The sequence below is a fragment of the Tamandua tetradactyla genome, chromosome 8 (genome assembly GCF_023851605.1).
Source record: "Tamandua tetradactyla isolate mTamTet1 chromosome 8, mTamTet1.pri, whole genome shotgun sequence".
Classification (NCBI taxonomy): Eukaryota; Metazoa; Chordata; class Mammalia; order Pilosa; family Myrmecophagidae; genus Tamandua; species Tamandua tetradactyla.
The window spans coordinates 49,133,715-49,155,608 of NC_135334.1; the positions used below are offsets into that span (position 1 = coordinate 49,133,715).

The 21,894-nt window shown below is 43.1% G+C and overlaps 1 protein-coding gene across 1 annotated transcript in view; it reads left to right on the forward strand.

Annotated features, from left to right (window-relative positions):
• The first annotated feature begins 5,436 nt into the window (after window positions 1-5,436).
• VSTM5 (V-set and transmembrane domain containing 5) overlaps window positions 5,437-21,894 on the forward strand; it is a 29,006-nt gene continuing 12,548 nt past the window's right edge. Inside the window, exon 1 of the mRNA XM_077113247.1 lies at window positions 5,437-5,787. Within this exon, the coding sequence (XP_076969362.1) occupies window positions 5,700-5,787 (88 nt within the window). The 5' untranslated portion in view covers window positions 5,437-5,699. The remainder of the gene's footprint in view (window positions 5,788-21,894) is intronic.

The following is a 21,894-nucleotide window of genomic DNA, read 5'->3' on the forward strand; positions in this document are numbered from 1 at the left end:
CATCAAGAAACATGGCTACTGGAACACAGCTCTACATTTTCAGGCAGTTCCCTCCAGCCTCTCCACTACATCTTGAACAACAAGGTGATATCTACTTAATGCATAAGAATAACCTCCAGGATAACCTCTCAACTCTGTTTGGAATCTCTCAGCCATTGACACTTAGTCTCATTTCACTCTTCCCCCTTTGGTAGAGAAGGTTCTCTCAATCCCTTGATGTTAATTCTCAGCTCATTCTAGGGTTTTTCTCAGTCCCTTGATGCTGAGTCTCAGCTCATTCCAGGATCTCTGTCCCACGTTGCCAGGAAGGTCCACATCCCTGGGAGTCATGTCCCACGCAGAGAGGGGGAGGGTGGTGAGACTGCTCGGCATGTTGGCTGGAGGGAGAGGCCACATCTGAGCAACAAAAAAGAGGCTCTCTTGGGGGTGACTCTTAGGCCTAAATTTTAAGTAGACTTGACCTATCCTTTGTGGGGTTAAGTTTAATATGAACAAACGCCAAGACTGGGGGCTCAGCCTATAGCTTTGGTTGTCCACACTGCTTGTGAGAATATCAAGAATTCCACTTGGGGAAGTTGAATTTCTCCCCGCTCCCACCATTCCCCGAAGGGGGCTTGCAAATACTTTTCCAGTCACTGATCAAATCACTCTGGGATTCATTGGGGCATCACTCTGGACAAACCAACAAAATCTCATGTCCTACCTGAGATTCCAAGTACTTATGACATTCAATCAATCTATCTACATGAGTTATATTAGGAAACGCTCTAGTCAAAATATAAATTTTGTAACAAATAAACATTTTTTTGCTTTAGTCTCACACATAAGGTGACATTTTAAAGGGACTTTTCAATTTTCAATCATAGAAATCCAACTTAAATTTCCTGAGGCAAAGGACAGAATTTATTTGCTGACAAGTGGCACACCCCAAAGTGCAGAATGGCAGAGCTCAAACCATATCATTAAAGCTCTATTTCTCTCCTCACATCCCAGCTCAGCATGTCTCATTTTGGTTTCATATTCCATTCACAGCCTCCATTTAGTGTCTCCCCACCAGGGTTCACATCCTGATTTTAGCAATCCTAGCAATGATCACATATCATTCCCAAGGAAGACTCTGATGGACATGCTTGCCCAATCCTGAACTTAACTTTGGCTGACTGGTCACCCTGGGTCATAAGTCTACCCTGGAGAAGTTCAGCATGGTACCTCTATTGTCAGCCTCACAAACAGCACATGGAATTGGCAATAAATTCCCTTAGGAATCAGAAGAGAGATAGGAAAGGATGCTGAATTACCATAGTCTCTTGTATCTTTCTTTCTGCTCCACCATCCTTACTTATCATGATAGCTTTGTCCTTACCTTTGCAGCTTTACTGACGCCACAAACCTAAACACTATGAATGCTTTCAAAGAAGGGAGACAGAAAGGGCTGGAGTCCCAGCCCTATCTGTCCCATTTATCAGGAAGGCAAAAATCTTTCCAGAAATACTTGTAGAAACCTCTTTAAACATCACTGGCCAACACTGGGTTACACTGCTAACCCTAGCTGCAACAGAGGCTAGAAACTCTAGTTTTGACAGAATGAAATAGAATTTCATGACTAGCTAGGACCAATGGTGATTATTCCCTGTGTTAATTACTCAGGTTAATTACTCCTGCTCTGAGCACCCATAGCATCCTGGACCTCTCTTATCATAGCAACATACACAAATTAGAGTAATTGCTCATTATTCTGCCCCACCTGAGGAGGTACCCATGTCTTTCTTGCTTATAGTGGGACTCCCCAGTGCTTAACAGAGAGCCAAGTTTCATTTCACAAATGATTTCTAAGAGTCTATGATGTCCAGTCCATTTCTTGGACAGACAGATGGACAGATGGATGGATGGATGTTATTACTGGCCAGAGCAGCCTGAGATTCTTTTTCCCTCTTTCATGCTGTAATAGTTTGAAGCTGTTATATACCCCAGAAAAGGCTATGTTATTTTAATCCATTTCTGTGGGAGGAGATCTCCTAAAGGTGGGATATATATTTTTTTAATTTATTACAGAAATTGGAGGTTTACAGAAAAATCATGCATAAAATACAGGATTCCCATATACCATCCTATTAGCAGCACCTTGCACTGGTGTGGTACATCTGCTACAACTGGTGAAAGCACATTTTTATAATTGCATTTTTAACTATAGCCCATGATTTAACTTAAGGTTCACCATCTCTATAGTGCATTTTCATGGATTTTTAAAAATTTTTTATCCTATTACCATATATATAATACAAAATTTCCCCCTTCAGTCACACTCTGATATCTATTTCAGTGCCATTAATCACATTCACAACGTCATCCTACCATCATTACCAACCATTACCAAAACAACTTCATCATTCCAAATAGGAGTTCCGTACATTTTTTTAAAAGAAAATAAAAATAAAATTTAAAAAAATACCCAAAACATCCATCCTCCCATTCCCCCTACTTTTTAATTTATTTTTCGTCTTTTTTTTTTCTTACTCAACTGTCATTATACTGGATAAAGGAGTGCCAGTTACAAGACTTTCACAATCACATAAACAGACCTTAAAAGTTCTAAAGTTATTCAATCATCTTCAAGAATCAAGGCTACTGTATTACAGTTCAACAGTTTCAGGTATCTCCCTCTAGCTACTCCAATACACCAAAAACTGAAAACAGATATTCTGATTGGCACCGAATGGAGGTGGCCTAAAGGTACAACGACTGAGAAATGGAAGGGGGAGCTGTGGTATATACATACAACAGACTACTGAGCGGTTTCAAAAAGGAATGAAGTTGTGAGGCATGCAACTAGATGAATAAATGAACCTTGAGGACAGTATGTTGAAAGAAATGGAAGAAACTAAAAGATAAGTATTATCATGCCTTACTCATACGGACAAACAATAATATACCATCTCAGAGAACTGAAGTCAAGAGCATGGGTTATCCGATTGGGGCCTATTATAAAGGGTCCTAGACTGTAAGCTCCTATAGCAGTCACATCTATTCTAGAGTTGTAACTGTTATTTCTAAATTCTGAGATACTGAGCTATTTGTGCATAACCTGGCCACTCCCAGAAACTGGGGGTATTTCTGTGACACCTGAGATTTAGAGTTAGAACTCTGAAGCTATGAAAGTCAGCATTACCCCATATAACAGCTATTAAAAAGCTGCAAAAAATGACCAGGCTTCCACTAGAGATATGAAGGAAGCTGATCTGCATAGGACTAAGGTAAATCAGAATATAGGGTAGAAGATGATATGGTCATATTTTAAAACTTCAACTTCTGTGCGAGACTAAAGGGAGAGATGTTTATTTGGTGCAAAATTTATATTTTGGATAGTGCATTATCTAATTTAACTTGTATGGTCAGTTTATTTGAACACCATAATTACATGGAATCTTGAAAATGCTGTGAGATCTTGTTGGTCTACACAGGTTGATGTTATGTCCCAATATATCCCAGGGTAATGTGGGCAGAGACTAAAAAAGGAGACTGGGGAGAAAGGAGGAAATATTCAACTTTCCTATCTGAATTCCTGATATTCTCACAAGCAGTGGAAACAACCAATTCAATAGGCTGAGCCCTCAATCTTGGGGTTTGCCCTATGAAACTTATTCCTGCAAAGGATAGGCTAAGCCTACTTATAATTATGCCTAACAGTCATCCCCAGGGAACCTTTTGTTGCTCAGATGTGGCCTCTCTCTCTAAGCCAACGCCGCAGGTGAATTCACTGCCCTCCTCCCTATATGGGACATGAATTCCAGCAGTATAAATCTCCCTGGCAATGTGGGACAGGACTCCCTGGATGAAGCAGGACCCAGCATTATGGGACTGAGAAAGCCTTCTTGACCAAAAGGTGGAAGAGAGAAAAGAAAAATAAATAAAGTGTCAGTAGCTGAGAGATTTCAAACAGAGTTGAGAGATTATCCTGGACATTATTCTTACGCATTATAGAGATATCTGTTTTTAGGTTATGGTATACTGGAGTGGCTAAAGGAAAGTACCTGAAACTGCTGAACAGTGTTCCAGTAGCCTTGATGCTTGAAGATGATTGTATAACTATTTAGCTTTTATAATATGACCATGTGATTGTGAAAACCTTGTGTCTGATGCTCCTTTTATTCAGGGTATGGGCAAATGAGTATAAATAAATAAATAAATAAGGAAAAATAAAGAAAGAAAGAATGGGGGAAAGGGGGTAAAAAATATTCAGTAGATTGAAAGAGGTAAAAAAATATTGCTTAGATTGTCAATGAGAGGGACGGGTAAAGGGTATGGGTTGTATGAATTTTTTCTTTTTATTTCCTTTTTTGGAGTGATGCAAATGTGAAAAAGATCATGGTGATGAATACACAACTATGTGATGATATTGTGAGCCACTGATTGTACATCTTTTATGGGCTGTATGTGTGTGAAGATTTCTCAATAAAAATAAAAATTAAAAAAAGAGCACCCAAAACATCCCATACCACCTTACCCCCTACTGTTAGTTCTTTTGTGGGTTTTTTTTTTTTTTGTCTTTTTTTTCTCACTCATCTGTCCTTACACTGGATAAAGGGAGTGCCAGTTACAAAGCTTTCACAGTCACACAGACCTTAAAAGCTCTAAAGTTAGTCAATCATCTTCAGCGACTTAGCCACTGATACTTTATTTCATTTCTCTTTTCCCTTTTGGTCAAGAAGGCTTTCTCATTTTTAGGTTGCCAGGTCCAAGTTCATCCCTGGGAGTTATGATCCATGTTGCCAGGGAGATTTATATCCTGGGAGTCCTGTCCCATGCAGCAGAAGGAGGGCAGTGAGTTCACCTGTGGAATTGATGAGATAGAGATAGAGAGAGATGAAGGCAGGATCTTTTGATTAGGTTATTTCAATTGAGATATGACCCACTCCATTCAAGGTGGTTCTTAATTCCCATACTAGAGTTCTTTATAAGAAGATAAAACACCTACAGAAGCTAAGAGATAAAATTAAGAGAAGCTGACAGAGAAAAGCTCCAGTGAAGCTGAGAGAGGGAGCCACTGAAGCCAGAAGCCAAAAGTTAGAAAACCCAGGAGAGAAGGACGAACAGACTTTGCCATGTGCCTTGCCATGTAATAGAAGAACCCCAGATGCCGGCAGCCTGTCTTCAGAGGCCTCTTTTTGATGCCTTGAGTTGGACATTTTCACCATCTAAGAACTGTAAATTCTAAGTTAACAAATCCCCATTGTAAAAGCCAACCAATTTTTGGTATATCGCATTTCAGTTACTTTAGCAAACCAAAACACACCCCCTCACCCCAGGCTATTTCACTTTCCTAAAAGCCATCCCTCAGCTTCCTCAAGTACAGCTAGTACTTTCCCTCCCTTCTGCCACCCAGGATCCAGCTGAATCTTGAATCAATACTAGTAACTGCGTGTTAAAAGGAGACAGCTCATTATTTGCCTCTGATTGTGTGCATTCTCATTCCTTTCTTTCTCTCTCTGCCCTCCCACCCCTTCTTGGGAACTAGTTCAACCAGAGTACTGCCGGCATACAACCAGCTCGTCTGCAGAGGGCCCCAGAGAACTTGCAGCAGCCAGAGAAGGAAGAGGAGGAGAGAGAAGGTGAACTGGCAGCGGCAACGGGTAACCGGTGCAGCAAACACAAAACCCTGCTTAAGCAACCCATGCCTTGCCCGTGTCACCACGGGCTTGCTCATGAGGCCTCTGTTGAGCAGGAAGAAGAACCGAGGCATCTCCCTGGGACTCTTCGCCCTCTGCCTGGCCGCAGTCCGCTGTCTGCAGAGTAAGCGTGGGGCGCGGGTGGCGGGCAAGGGGCGTGGGCGGCAGGCGAGGGGCATAGGCAGGATCTGGGCTCGCGACTGCCAGGCCCTCACCTTCCTGGTCCCATTGGAGGAATGGCGGCAGGAGGGCGAACCCTGAGCTCCAGCTAGCAGGAAACGCGCCGCTTCTTTGGGGGCAGGGTGTGGCCTCGAGCCCTCCTACACTGCGGGAGTAGCTGAGACAGAGGCCCTGGGCCATTTCGGGGTACCTGCCCTGAGCGCCCCTCCCAGTGACCTCGGCTGAGCGTTAACGGAGCCGGAAGCCGGTCCAGAGATTACCTGCTCCCGGCCAGTGGCTGCCTCCTCTGCAACACTTTCTTTCTTTTACCTGGAATAACCATGACTGCAGCTGAGGTTCCCACGGCCCAGCCATTGCCCCATGTGCTTCCTCTGGTCACCAGTAAGTTCTGCAGACCTCTCTGACCAGACAAACCCACAGCAGCCTGTGCCCCAGAAGAACAGTTTTCAGAGTTTGAATTCTTTAGGCTGGAGGAGTTCTGACCCTACACTGTGTGAACTGCTTTGGGTTGGCTGGACCGAGGATCCCTAGCCCTTGGTACACCTGAATGTAACAGGCATCATCCACAAACACCCATGGTCATAGAACACAGATGAAAACACAGTTTGGTTTTCTCATTTAATCGCTATCATTCTCATTTCTAAGATCAGTGAATTGAGGTTTAGACAGTGACTAGAGCAGGGCCACTGGAAGTGGGGCTATAGTAAAAGCCAGCACATATTAAGGACTTTTTCATTCAGCATTACTCAGACTTCACAAGACTCATTATTTAAGTTCCAGACAACCCAATGAAATACGTGCTACTCTTATCTTTGTTTCACTGTTGAGGAAACTGAGGCACAGAGAGGTTTTGTTATTTGCCCAAGGTTGACAACCAGTGTGCGGTGGAGCCAGCCAAGCCCAGGCAGTCTAGCACTCTTGAGCTTTGAGGATACAAATCTCAGAAACCCACTAAGACCAAGATGGAGCAGGTAACTCTGGCTGGCTATAGTGTAAGAAACAGGGATATCAGTCAGACAGGTGGGTTGGTGTGTTTGGCGCTGATGTGACCTTTTCTATGTTCAAACCCCCCAGCAGACATTCCCAAGCACCATTCTTACTCAAAGTCAGTATGGATATCCCCAACATTCATGGACTCCCCATTCACCATAGTGAATGGGAAGTCACTCATTCACTGACCCTCTCCTGCAGGGAGTGGGCTGCAGAGGATACTGGGGATACTGTGGCACCCAGATTTGCACTTGGTAAGCTATGGTCTCAAAGGTAGACAGACAAGCAAACAAAAGTGCAAGCCTGGAATGGCAAGCCCTGAGAGGCAGGAAGCAATCCCCTCTGGGAACCCTATGAAGTCCTCAGAAGGCAGACTTGGGGAATCAGAGGAAGCCTCTCAAGTGTCCTGCGCCTACTCAAGCTAACAGACAGGAGCAACCAGAGAAATGGGACAAAGGCAATCCCAGGTGTCCCAGACAAAAAAGGATAGCATGTGCAAAACCTGGAGGACAGGTAACAGTTTTACAATTATCTATTGAATATCTGTCTTCTGTACAGCTCTAAGCTCCAGGAAGGCAGGGATTCTTTTTCACCTCTGGGCCCCTAACACTTGTCCACTGCTGACATGCACCTGCCAGAAAGAGAACTGTGCTTAAAGAAGTGGAATGGGCCTCCTCTTCAGCCTGTCAAAAGCATCCATCCAGCAAGTCTGGTGTTCATCATTTACACTGTTACAGTGTTAAAGTGTACCCCTCACCCCACGCACAAACACATGCACCCTGCATTTGAATCCTTTCCTCGATAAATACAATTTAAAGGCTTGTTACCTCAGAAAGTTGGCAGGCTTCCCTCAGCAGGCCAGGGCAGGAAGTGCCTTTCCCATGCTCATGAATGCCTATGCTCATTTCCTTTCTCAGCTCTCAGCACAGCAGATTAGCTATCTGAGGAGTACCCAGAACTTCCTCTCATTTGGAAGCAGGTGATCCAAGACTGAAGTAGACCATTTTAGTTAATGGGCCAGGACTGAGTCACCTGCTTGCTCTGCTCTAACCCCAGCTCTAAGAAGCAGGTTGCTCCTCTTACACACACACACACACACTCACTTTAACGTCTTCACCGCACCAGGTTGGGATCGAGGCTAGAGGAGGTGGCCCCAGGGAGTCACTCACTGACCAGTCCCCAGAAGAAGAGAGGAACAGTGGGTGGGAGTTTGAGTCTGAGTCTGAGGAGCAAGCAGACATGTCTGGAGCTGCCACAACCAGAATGGAGGTGTAGGTTCTGGGCTTAGATGGAGCAGGGGTGAGGGAAAAGAGGGAGCAAGAGAGTCGTGTGGAAGAATCCCTTGAGGCCCCCAAACATCTCAGAACAAGGTCCCCTGTCCCCCAGGTGAAGCCATGCAGCATATACTCGTGAGCACCTACTGCATGTCAGGTTTTGCACTAGCCCTGGTGAAACGGATAGATGAGATGTAGTCTCTGTTTACACTGTCCTTTCAGACTTTCAGAAAATGGTTTTTCATGCACCCGTCAAAAAATCTGCTTTTTGGGTGTGCTTTTTAAAATGTAATCATGCTAAACTTGTTTTTCAGCAGCTTTTTTATGCCCCAATTTTTTTTTTAGCTCTATATTGATAAGCAGAGATCTTGTTCATTCATTTAACTGCTATGGAGTATATCATCATATAAATATGCCACATTTTTTTTTGCCAACTCCCTACTGAGGGATATTTTAGCTTTCAGCCCTCAGTCAGGGGACAGAGAGACCCCTAAAAGAGGGTGGCAAAGTTCACTGCTAATGATATGCACATGGTAGGAAGGACGTGGAAGGCAAATGCCCCCTCCCCTACTCACAGAGACTCTTGCACATCTCTGTGATGCATCTCCTCCCCAGCCTCCCAGTATTGGGTGAACACCAGAGCTAGTGTTCAGAAAATGCCCAAAGGATTAAATTGAAGCTACTGAGGAAAGGGTGGTGATAACCAGAGTCATCAAGGCCTTCCTGAATATACTCCTTGCTGGCCTGGGAAGGGGACTGGAGCCAGGAGACCCTCCTTTCTCCATTATCCCCAGGATGATAACGTCATACTTCATCTACTGTCAGACTTTTTTTTTTTTTAATCAGGATGAAAATTGTTAGGAATCATTAGCTTCATTACCATCTCTATTGGCCTGGATCAAAGTTGAGTTCTTCTAGAAAGGATGTGTGTTGATTGAAGGAATGCAGGCATCCTTGCTGGGGAGTCAGGAAAGGCTTCATGGAGATGAAGCTGAGTGTTGAAAATGAATAAGTGTGTACAGCAAGACAGGGTGAAAAGAGAATTGAAGTTATATAGCAGGTACTCAAAAAATCAGTACACTGTTCCTCCTGGGGCCAGGGAGGGCCTGGATTCCTGGCCCTTCCAGGCCCCAAGTACCTACTGGGAACTTGGCCACTGCTGCTCTCAGAGAATCTACTGACACTGGACCCCTCAGAACTTGTACACTCAGGTCCCTGGTCTACCTGCACCTGGGATTTTCCCTGGAAAACAGGCTTGGGGTAGCAGAGTACTTACTTATCCAGCAGAAATGGGAGTGGGAGGGAAGGGGAATTGGCAAGTTCAAAGTTGGAAAATAACTTTCTCTTGTAACTGATTTGCTGGGCAGGGAAGGCACTGGTGAGTCCTGTGGGCAAAGGGGAAACGATACACTGGACCGTAAAGGGAGTACAGGACATTCCTTATTCACAAGTCCAGCCAGTCCCACTACTAAGGCACCCTGGGAAGGAGCTTGGGTCTGTGCCATGTTGACCCAGAGGAGGCCAGCATGCTCTGTGGCTTCCTAGATGTCTTCATTCCCTAGGGCTGCCATAGCAAAGTACCACCAACTAGGTGGCTTAAAACAACAGAGATCTGTTGCCTCAGCCCTGGAAGCTAGAAGTTGAAAATTTGTAAGGGAGAATCCTTCCTTGCCTCTTCCTACTTTCTGGAGGTTTGCCAGCAATCCTTGGGCTCATCTCTGCTTCAGTCCTCACATGGCATTCTCTTCCTAGTGTCTGCATCGAAGTTTCCTCTTATAAAGACACCAGTCATATTGGATTAGGACTCGCCCTAATGCAGTTTGGCCTTACTTTAACTTAATTTTTTCCATCTGAAATTACCCTATTTCCAAATAAGATCGTATTCATGGGAATAGGGAGTAAGACTGGAAAATGTCTACATGGGGGGACACAATTCAATCCATAACCCTGGAGAATCCTCAGTTAGCAGAAGGGAAAGGACCTTAAGTTCCAAATATTGAGTCAGCTTCCTTCTCAAAGCATACAGGACTAGTCTAGTTGATCTCAGCCCTGGTTGCACGTTAAACCACCTGAAGAGCTTTAAAAAATTACAAATACCCATGTCCTAACCCAGACCAATTAAATCAATATTCTGAGGCACTGTTTTGTTCAGTTTTTAAACTCCTCATATGATTCTAATGTGTGGCTGAACTAGACCATCTCCAAATCCCCGCCATTACTCTCCTCCAATGGAAATAGTCTGTCAGGAAGTTGTGCACCAATCTCCCACTCTCTGTTCTCAGAACACCCACTATGGTGCACCATAGTAGAGTCTCACTTATGTCTTATCTGTGGTTTTAGCCTGACAAACCTGTAAGTACTCTCCCACCAGGTACAAGTCAAGAGAATAGACTACTTTACTTTGAAGTTTGATATGGCTCAGTTGATAGTCCTCAAGCACCTATATGTCAGGCCCCATACCAGGAGCTGGGGATATATAGCACAGTCCCTGCACTCAGGATCGTACAGTTTAGAGACTTGAGTCCCTAAACAGATTATTTCAATGCCAGATGCCATCCGTCGGGGCACAGAGAGGCATTTAGCCTAATTTGAAGTTGGAAGGAGACTTCTTGAAGAAGCCTTGAAGGCCAAGTAGAAGGGAGCCAGGTGAGCAGGGAGGGAGAAAATTCTGAGCAGCAGGGAATCATAAGCACAGGCACCTTCTCTCTCTGTGAGACAGCTGGAGGCATGATGATTCTTTAATTAAACCAAGTTTTTCTCCTTCAATTTCATAATATTAAACCTGACAAGTTGTCTATTAAAGGAATGAAGCTTGGGAAGATCTTGGGTCTCAAGTGGAAGATACTACATAGTTCCTCTGATAGACCCTTACACTAGTGCCAAAGAATTAGGTTAGGCCAGTGGTTCCCTCAACACCAGGAACTAGCCAGGGCACCTAACATAAGGCTTCTCTGTTTGCCCATCTATAAAATTGGGCTCATATAATATCCCTGCACCCAAGCTCACAGTGGCACTGGGAGAGATTTCTTTTAGAAGTCAAAGCCTAGAAGTGTGCATCCAATCTGCTCTTTCCTCCCCTCCCCACCCCCATCAACCAAACTTTCTATTTAACTTTGGGATGGGATTTAATTGCTAATATCTTCAGAGGCCCTATTTACTAATGGGTTCACACTGACAGGGCCAAGGGTTAGGACTTGAACATCTTTTGTAGGGAGCAAGACTCAATCTCCAACATCACCCAGTTTCATTACATACTTCTTCCTCCTGTTCATCACATTAGGTTTACTTCAGGGGTGTGTGAGAAGGAGCAATCCTTCCAGTTCCCCAAACAGGCCATAGACCCAGGCCTAACTATAATAAGTTTTACATGCAGTCCAGCTGTGCAGAGGGCAAAGAGGTAGGCATTCATGGCCACCTGTGCTAAACTCAGGTTGCATCAGTGCCTGACCCAGCCAGGTCCCCACTTCCTTGAGGTTGCGCAAGGCAAGGCAGTGACCCCTGCCACACCTGATTTCCTTGGCATCCTTGGTATCTTATTAGAAGCATGGCAATGGCTTCACATAGCCTGTGGCCATTCAGAAGAGAGCCCACTTACGAGCAAGGGTGGCTCTTGCTTGTACCTGTAAAAGGTGTGGTAAAAGAGACCTGAAGGAATTCCACCAGTATAAAATCACACATTTACAAATGCTCATTCCATTTCTATATCTACTATGTCCTTTGGGTTGGAATAACCAGCCTCCTCCACCCAACCTTTTAGTTCCTAACCCAGATATACTGCTTAATCTCTGGTACAATTCTAGCTTCTGCATACACACTGATGGGCATGGGGGATTCACTACCTTAGTTTCTTCAAAGAATTGTAATTGCTAATATTTATTAAGCAATCACCAAACGGTAGAATCTGTGATACTCTTGACATGTATTGTCTCATTTCAATTTCATTCTGCTGCAGGTCTTGGGCAGTGTAGTATTATAGTACCCTTATTACATAAGCATGACAACTGAGGCTGAAAGAAATTAATTTACCCCAGATAACACAGTTAGGGGCAGAGCTAAATTTTTAACACAAGTCTGCTAATTCCAGAGTCCATGAATGTGTCCTTTATACACACATTGCCTTAATTCTTTTCACCAGACTCAGTCTCCTTTCACTCTTTATTCATTCTGGCAATGATTTGAAAGCTATGATAGGTGTCACAAGTCTTCCCTTCTCCAAAATAAATTCTGCACCAGAGTCTGGTCCCCTGCTGGCAGAAGTGGTGTCACAGTATGGGGAAGAAGAAAAGGAGTCCTGGCCTGCTGGGATCCTGGGAGCATTCTCAGTATGCCCTTTGCCTAAGGTTTTGGGGAATCTTTACTGCCAGAGTCTAAAAGTGTGGTGCTGGAACCAGACGCAGCAACATTAGCTACGAATTTGTTAGAAATGCAAATTCTCCAGCCTCACTCCAGAATTACTGAATCAAAAACTGTGGATTTGATTCCCGGTGCCTGCCCAGGCAAAAACAAACAAAAAAATGTGGGGATAGGGCTGTGTATTAACAAACCCTCCAGGTGATTTGTGATGCATTCTAAATGTTGAGAACCACTGCATTATAACACTGGAGAGAGTGGAGGGGGCAAAAAGAATTATTTAGCCTGCCCTTTCTTCCTCCCAAACTCCAAAGCATCACTAGCAACAGGACCAGCCAGATACAATGCAATCTGAGGGATGCCAGAAAAAGTTCCACCTCTGTGAGAAAGGGCTTGTCACAAGTGCCTCAAACATTCCATTTACACAGAAGTCTTTCATACCGTTGGTTTTAGGCTTTATTAAAACATCCACTGTGTGTAAAGTCCCCTTAAGGGACTGGGGAAAAATCCTGGGGAGGACCTGATATTCTCACAATCATTAGAGACTGCCAATCTCATGGGCCAGGCCCTTGATTTAGGCTCTTATGATACTTATTCCTGCAAGGAGAAGCTAAGCCTACTTGTGATTATGCTGAAGAATCATCTCTAGAGAACCTCTTTTGTTGCTCATAAGTGGCCTAAGTCAACTCCACATTTGAACTCACTGCTCTGCCTACATGGGACATGACTCCCAGGGGTATAAATCTCCCTGGCAATGTTGGGACATGACTCCAGGGGACAAGCCTGGCCCTGGCAACATGGGAGTGAGAAAGCCTTATTGACCAAAAGGGGGAAGAGAAACGAAACAAAAGTTTCAGTGGCTATGAGATTGCAAATAGAGTTGAGAGGTCATTCTGGAAGTTATTCTCATGCAGTATATAGATATCACCTTTCAGTTTTTTGGTGTACTGGAGCAGCCAGTATTTTGAACACAAGTCTGTCCAATTCCAGAGCCGCTGAACTGTAATCCAATAGCCTTGATTCTTGAAGACAATTAAATAACTATAGAGCTTTGAAGGTCTGACCCTGTGATTGTGAAAACCTTGTAACTGACACTCCCTTTATCTAGTGTATGGACAGATGAGTTAGAAAAAATTAAAAAGACAAATAAATAAATAAATAAATAATTGGTAGGATGGGGGTATGGGATGTTTGGGGTGTTCCTTCTCACTTTTATTCTTAATTTTTTTTGTTTCAGAATAATAGAAATGTTCAAAAATCTATTGTGATGAATGCACAGCTATATGGTGATACTATGGTGATACTATGAACCACTGATTGTACAATTTGGATGATTACATCCTATGTGAATAAATAATGTCTTAAAAAATGCATTAAAAATACCCCTTATGAAGGAGTTTATAATAAATGATTTTCAGCAGCTAACATTTTAGTGTGTTTCAGCTCAATGTTTGTCCATCTTGGCTACATACTGTAATGACAAGGGGGGGTTTAAAAAAACACAGAGGCCTTGTTGCCACCCCCAAAGATTGTGAATTCATTGATCCCAGGTAGTTCTAAAAATTAACCCCAGATGGTCTGATGTTCTGTTAGGGTTTGAAAACAACTAGATTCGCTGATTCAGTCCTTTCCAATTGGAAAACTAGATATCTGAAGGCAGGTATTCCTGTATACAAAAGCACGGAAAGGCTGACAAACACGGTGGGAATATATGGGTAGAGAGCAGGTCTGAATGGGGTGAGCCCTAGATTCCATCCTCACCCTGTAGTTTCAAAGGCTCCCACCCTTGTCCTACCAGGCCCCTGATCATAACATCATACCAATTCCTCAAGCTAGCACTATTGAAGTATATATTTTTTAATTTTATTTTTATTTATTATTTTGCATGGGCAGGCACTGGGAATCAAACTCGAGTCTCTGGCATGGCAGGCAAGAACTCTGCCACTGCGCCACCATCGCCTGCCCTTAGACTATATATATATTTGTTTTTTATAATGTAATTTATACACCAACAAAAGCTGTCTGGTAGACTATATATTTTTAACCCACCTTACAGTGAGTGTTTACTGGGTGCCAGCCACTGAATCTTCACAATCATGCAAAGTAGGTATTAGACCCACGTCACAGATGAAGAAACAGAGTCAGAGAGGTTAATTTGTAAGAAACAGGAGTCATCCAAGGGAAAAATACCTTTACAGGGAAGCAGTGGTGTCTGATAAGGACAGAGACGCCATCTTAGGACTGGAACCAGGATGGGGAAGCCATCTGGGAACACCGCAGGCCCTCTCCCAAAGTCCTTGGGCCGCGTGAGCCGCCCGATTGCCGCCTCTCACACATGAACCACCTGGCTCCGGCTCAGGCTCATCACCTCTCTCACATACCTGCCAGGCTAAGGTGTGGCTGCGTCCTGATCTAGACCCTGAGGAGAGAGAATCTGATTGGCCCTGCTCGGATCAGGTGGTCCAGTTTGGTCCAATCAGCTGTGGCCTGCTGTGGCCTGGTGGGTTCTCCAGGCCTTTCCCGCAGGGGCTCTGAGGAGGCGTTTGGGTAGAGTAGGGAATTAGTTAATACCCACTTCCCTACAGACGGTGTGACGTGCAGTAGTTCCTCCTTAAGTGTTCTTAATTGAATCATTGGTACCAATCCCCAGTGAGCCCTAATTACAGATGAGAAATGGCGGATGAGAGAGGTGCAAGGATCTGAGCAGTTTGGCCAAGACCAGGGCCTTGGTACTCTGGTCCCACAGTGTTGGCTCTGGCCGGCATCTTGCCCTCGCTTCCTGTCCTCGCTTCCTGCCCTCTGCTTACGGGCAGTCGGTCACCTGAGGACTGAACTGGGCGTCCTGAATACCTCTGCAGAGGTGTTAGGCAGCCTTCAAAGGAGAAGCGCTTAGCTTGCTTTGTTTTAAAAATTACATTTTTCCAATATATACTTATAAAGTACTTCTGGATAAATATTAATCATATAAAACCAACTTCTCAAAATAGAATTGAACCTAAATTCCCACAACTCTAATTACTAAAGAATCAATTGAAGTTGTCTATGTGTTTATACAGGAATGATAACTTTAATAATTTTTAGAGTTTGGAAACATTCCTTGTTTTCTTTTAAAAGCTTTTACATTGCTTTTGTACAAAGGTTTTGTTGCAGGAAAGACGCGGTTAACATGAGTTCATTTGAAAAAAAAAGATAACTTATTTCTTGGGTTTGCTTACAGCAGCCTGAGGTACAAACTGCACCATGAATTGTCTTCTGATTAGGCCTAGTGTTCTTCTAGGCATAGCAGGTATAGAGCTTTGTGGCTACCACTTATTATTTTACAGGAGTGGGAGGAACTATGCCAGGTATTTGACACGCACTCGTTCCTTTTTATCCCTTCTAACAGATCAGATCTGAGGTGGCTGTGCTATCCCTGTTTTACCAATGAGGAATAGTGATTCAGTGACTTTGGGGTAACGTGTCAAGGTCACAAAGTTAATAAATGGCAGACCAGGATTTGAACCTCCATCTGCTTGACTCCTCTCCTCTGAAGGACTTGCCTTCCTGGTAGGATTCCTTGGTATTCTTACCACAAATGGCCCTGTCTACCAGAAACTCAGGAACTGGACCCTGTGTGTATGAGTGTGTGTGTGTGTGTGTGTGTGTGTGTGTGTGTGTATGCGCACATTCATGCACATGTAAGGGACTGTTCAGGTGGGATACACCACATATTTCAGATAGGGCAAAGGAGCCAAACTGAGCCTCAAGAATAACACCAGACCGGGTTGTGGGGTCATAACCCCTGATCCTGGACTCAGTTTGGCACAGTCCTAGTCTCCCCTCTTTGTGCCCCCTCATCCTGCCCAGACCAAATCTGTAGTCCAATAAGGGGAAGTCACTGTGTAGGAATGCACATCTGTTCTCTGGGCCAGGTGCTATACAGGGTTCTGGGACTGCAGTGGGGAGCCATATCGGCAGCTCCCGGCCTCAAGGAACTTATAGTCTATGCAGAGGACAGACATCAAATTATCACAAGTAAATTTACACTTAAAAACTACCATAGTTACCATGAAGAAAAAGTGCTTCAAGAACATGTAAAAGGGTGAAAAAGTTAGAATAGGCATAGCCCAATACCCCTAAAGAATGAGATAGAAAGATCAAAGGTGATGGTGGAGTTATACAGAGAAGGTGGGGTTTAACAAACGAATATGAGTGCGGAATCATTGAATTGACATTTATTTTAGTCTCCAGTATCTTAGAGAAGCTAGAAGTAAAAACCTGAAGTTGTGGAATTGTAACCCATATCAAACTCTGAAATCTGTTCTACAACTAATTATTGTGCTGTGCTTTGAAATTTATTGCTTTTTTTTATATATGTTATTTTTTCACAAAAAGTCAACTGTGATGATAAAAATATATATTTATTCCTTCTAGCCTCCTATATTATGGAGCAGCTAGAAGGAAAAATCTGAAATGACGGTATGGTAGCCCCTGGGATCTTTCCTGTAACTACTTGTTGAGAAGTGCTTTGAAAACTATGCTTTTTTCTTTCTTTGCTTTGTATATATGTTACACAACTTTAAAAATTATTAAAAAAAAAGAACTTGTAAGAGGGGATCTCACCTAAACTGTGGGTTGGTAGACTTCCCTGAAAAAGGTAATGGTTGAGGCCTGAAGGTAGAATAAAGGTTAATAGGCAGACAAGGGAAGGAGCAGAGTGAGGGAGGAGCACGTTCAAAGTCCCTGTTGTGGGACTAAACCTGATGAACCCAAGTGGCTGAAAAAAGTGTGCGGGGAGCCCAAAGCTCAAAGTGCATTTGAGGATGCTGAGGCCTGAAAGGTAGGCAGGACCAGATCATACCTGGCCAATCAAGCCACTGAAGGAGTTTCGAGTTATTCTAAGATCACTGGAGAGCCAAACAAGGGTGTTAAGCAGGAGGGTGATATAACCAATCCTCAGGAAACTCCAGCATTTAATGACAGATCAAAGAGGATGAGCTTACAAAGGTGATTGAGAAGATGTAGCCAGAGAGATGGGAGGCACACCAGACCAATATAGTGGCCCAGAATCCAAATTCAAGAGGGTGTTTCAAAAAGGAGGGAGTGGTCAATAGTGCCCCAGGAGGGGAAGGTCATCTCCTAAGAATTTGGAGGACTTTGGAAGTCCAAAGAGATTGGAGAGCCCTTGTAATAGTTATTATGAAAAAAGAAATAGTACATCTACTAGAAAAACTTAGTAAGATCTTCCAGTATGGGGAACCCTCTTGAATTTGGTGATCGTGAATTTTCAGTGGAAACAATGTGTCTGGAGAGCACCTCCAGAATAATTGTTATTCTGTAGAGCATCTGACTGGGATGTTCTCCTGCAGTGTTGGTTACTCAAGTACGGGCAAGAAAAAGTAGATAGTTATTGATTCATGGCTAGGGTTTTACCAGACAGACATGATGAAAAGATAGAGGTAAGGAAGTTGGTAAGAATTCTAGGACATACTGGGCCATGGAAACTTGACTGGATAGGGAAGGAAGTGAAGATAATGGATTGGAAGTAAAGAGAGGGAATCAGCGGAGTGCAAGGACCAATGAGGCCAATGGAAGTTGAACAATTAACAGGAAGGAGAGAAACTGTGGCCAAAGAACCAGCTGCTTTCCTGGAAGGAGAAGGAGGATGGCTCCTGTGATGAGGGAGCTGGATGAATAGCCCATGGAAATGTCTGAGGTATTCAAGATGATGCCAGGACCAGCAGTAAAAAGATTGCTAAAGTGTTTAAAGAATGAGGAGGAAAGACAGACATCATAGAAGTGGTCTTGTCAAGTATGGGAGAGGGCAGAACAACCTCAGAAGAACAAGAATTTTTTTTTTTTTTTTTGCAGGAGCATAAGGAAGTGATAGTCCAATAAAAACTCCACTATTGGCTCTACAGATGCAAATAAACTCTTTGAATGGCCTACTTATGTTGTGGTTCTTTTAACTTAGAGCAGTTGCTGTTGGTTTTCCTGAGAAATGTAAGCCACAAATGTAATTTTTAATTTTCTATTGGCCACATTAAAATTTTTAAAAAGACACAGGTAAAATTAGTTTTAATACTATATTTAATTTAATCCTTAGATATAAAATAATGCTATTTCAATATGTAATCAATATTTCAAATTATTAAGAAATAACTTAAATTCTGTATATTGTACTAAGTCTTCAAAATCTTGTGTGTATTTTACACTTACAGCTTATCTCAATCCCAGCTAGCCAGTTTCAAGTGCTCAATAGCCATATGTGGCTAGTGGCTACTATATTGGACAGCCGGGTCTAGACTCTTGCTGCTTGTGACACTTATCTCCCAAGTCTTCACATATACTGAACAGTGTACTATTTTGGGAAACACAAGAGAAATATAAAACTCCACCTCTAGATTCAAGTGTCTTATCTTGTTTGTGGTAGCTGTGGGACAGTGAAAAAGACTTGGGTCCCAGTCTCAGGTCTGATTTTTACTTAGCAAGGACTTGGGCACTTATGTTTCTAAGCCTCAGTTTCCTGTAAAATAGTGACCAGATAAGCAAATACCTGTGAAGCATTTAATCACACTGCCTGGCATATGTGTTAGGTTAAGAAACCACCAACCTCTTAGGAAAACCAATAGTGACTGCTCTAAGTTAAAAGAGCTACAACCTAAGTAGGCCATTCAAAGAATTTATTTGCATCTGTAGAGGAAAGGGTCTGACCCTCGTCCAGAAGTTGGAACCTCTAAACTTTCCTATTCTTGATTTATATATTCTTGTGTAGCTTGTGGCCAGGTATTTTACATAAAGTTAGCATTATTTGCATCTATAATTATCTGTTGACTACTAATTAATGAGTATGTCCCTAGGGTTATATAATCCTGTGTTGTCTACATACTATTTCATATGTTGCATGTTCAAAAATGGAGGAAAGTCACCACCTCTGGATGTGTCTTTTACTATACTGAAAAGGTGAGGGTTACCTTAAGGACATTTGCAACTGGTTGAATCCAGTTTCTCTGTTCAACCAGAGAAGCAGGATGTAGTTAACCAAAAGTACATGATGTTGGTCTAAATATAGGTTCTAAATTTGTATAATCTATGTACATCTCATTACTTTTGGATGCTGGACTCTTGGTTCTCTTTCTTCCATAGTTCTAGCTGGCTACCATCTTCCCCTATGAAACTGTAATAGTTTCTTTGTAATCCTAGTAACTCTACCCCCATCTTTCACAACCACTCCAATAACTCCCCTTTTCTTCAGGATAGATGACAAACCCGTCAAGCACTGCAGAGGGGCCGCGGTCTCAAGGCTTCTGTAGTTTCTTCTGGCTGAGTTAGGGTGGAGATATAGGGAAGGGGAAGCAAGCTGGAGAATGAAGGGCTGAAAACTGTAAGTGAATAAATTTTTGAAGACATTAATAAGGGTGGGGCAGCAGCAGAGAGCAGGATGATGAAGATGAGGGGTCCAATGAAGGGCAAAAGCCACTTGCTTAGTTAGAGAGTTAGGTATCCAGAAGGTAATTATTGTTATAGATTTTCCAAAGGATATGTAGTCCTTGGCTCTTTGCTTTAAGTTGTTGAGTGATTCTTGAACTACTCCAGCCCAAGCACCAAAGGCTCCTTGGAGTCACAAGCTGACACCAGTGTTCTAGGATTTGGTAAGGCAGGGACTGCTGTATAGGTGTTTGCAAGGGTAAACACAGCCAACATCAGCTGGTGATGTTCTGTGTCATCTGAATACTTTGGAGGGAGGGGATTAAAGAAGAGCGAGGAAGTTCTCCTGAGTTTTGAAGAGAGCCTGAGGAGTAAAAAAGAACAGTGCATAAACAACAATGACAAAAAACTCTGGACTACTGAATCCGCCTGCCAGATAAAGGCTTTCTTTTGAACAGCCATATCAGCCCTTCTAAGTGTTCAGTGGTATATCCCAGTTTTTTCTTTTTTGCTGGTGAATGTCCAAGGATTTGAGGTCTGGTACAATCCACAGTTTTACTTGAGTTTAGTGGACCCATGGCTTGAAACCCTGTAACTTGAGAGAAGAGTGAGTAGTTAATAAAACATAATAGTTAATAAAACATAATAGGGGCCTTGCACTTAGGTTTAATCTGGTCCTCTGGCAGACCTTGCTTCTAGGTTTTTAACAGAATCCAGTCTCCTGCCTTGAATATACACAGAGGAATATCAGCTGGAAAGGCATGCCTCAGATTGCCAAACTAATAGAGTACTTTGAGGGTTTCATTAAATTCTATGGCCCACTTATTGAGGGCTCTTCTTTTTTGGGGGAAGCTTTTTTTTTTATTATTAATTAAAGAAAATAAAAGAAATTAACACAACATTTAGAAATCATTCCATTCTACATATGCAATCAGTAATTCTTAACATCATCTAAACAGACAAACAGAAGAGCCTCTAAAGGGCTCTTCTTTAGACAAGGGTGTGCACTTGGGCATGGCTCTTTGGGTCCACTTAGGAAGGGCCTCCATACATCAATTTAAAGGGGCCTAAGCCCAGGCTCTTGCATGGGCTCACTCTAACCCAGAAAAGTGTAATGGGCAAAGTTTGAGTCCATGATATGTGGGCTTCTTGGCAAATTTGTACAGATGGTTGTTTTTAGGTGCAGGTCTTGTGTTCCACTTTTCCTGCAGATGGGGTCTCCATGCAGCATGAAGTCCCCATTTGATTCCAAGATCACAGCTAAGCTGCTGTTCTGTTTTGGAGATAAATGCAGGTCCATTGTCTGACTAGGGAGAAGCATGTAGCTCAAATCTTGGTATGATTTCTTGTAGAAGAAATTTACAAACAGTGGTATGCCCTTCTTTCTGGCAAAGGAAGACTTCAGGCCATCTGGTAAAGGTGTCCATGAAAACTAGAACATACTTGAAATTCCCTCGGGCTCTCTGTATTACGGGGAAGTCAGCTTGCCAATCTTCTGCAGGGAGGGTTTCTCAACACTGAATTGCAAGGGGAGGTTTTTTGCGTTCTGCTGTGAGGATTGTTTTGTTGGCAGTGTAGGCAGGAGAGCATGGCACGAGAGGCAGCTTGGGTTAGATGGGTTCCAGTAGCTGTTCTCAAGATAAGTTTTATAAGTGCCTCAGTCCTAATGTGAGTAGTTTCATAGTACCACTTTATGATGGGCAAACAAGTTTCTTAGGGAGCAGGATCTTGTTTTCAGCATTAGCCAACCATCCACCATGAGTTTTTCCTGTATACTACCAATTTTTGGCTCAGGCTAAGTCCTGGGTTGAGTAGTCAGGTTATAATACATCTTGAAGTTGCTGTGCCATAAGAGGGCATATGTGGGGTCTGTGGTACATGGTTCTTGCAGCCACCTTGGTAGCTAAGTCAGCCTTACAATTCACTGAAGCAGTGTATGAATCTCTTTTCTGATGTCCTTGGCAGTGGAAGACTGCGACCTGGGCAGGCAGCATAACAACTTCGAGTAAGCATGCCTTACAGCTTACTCT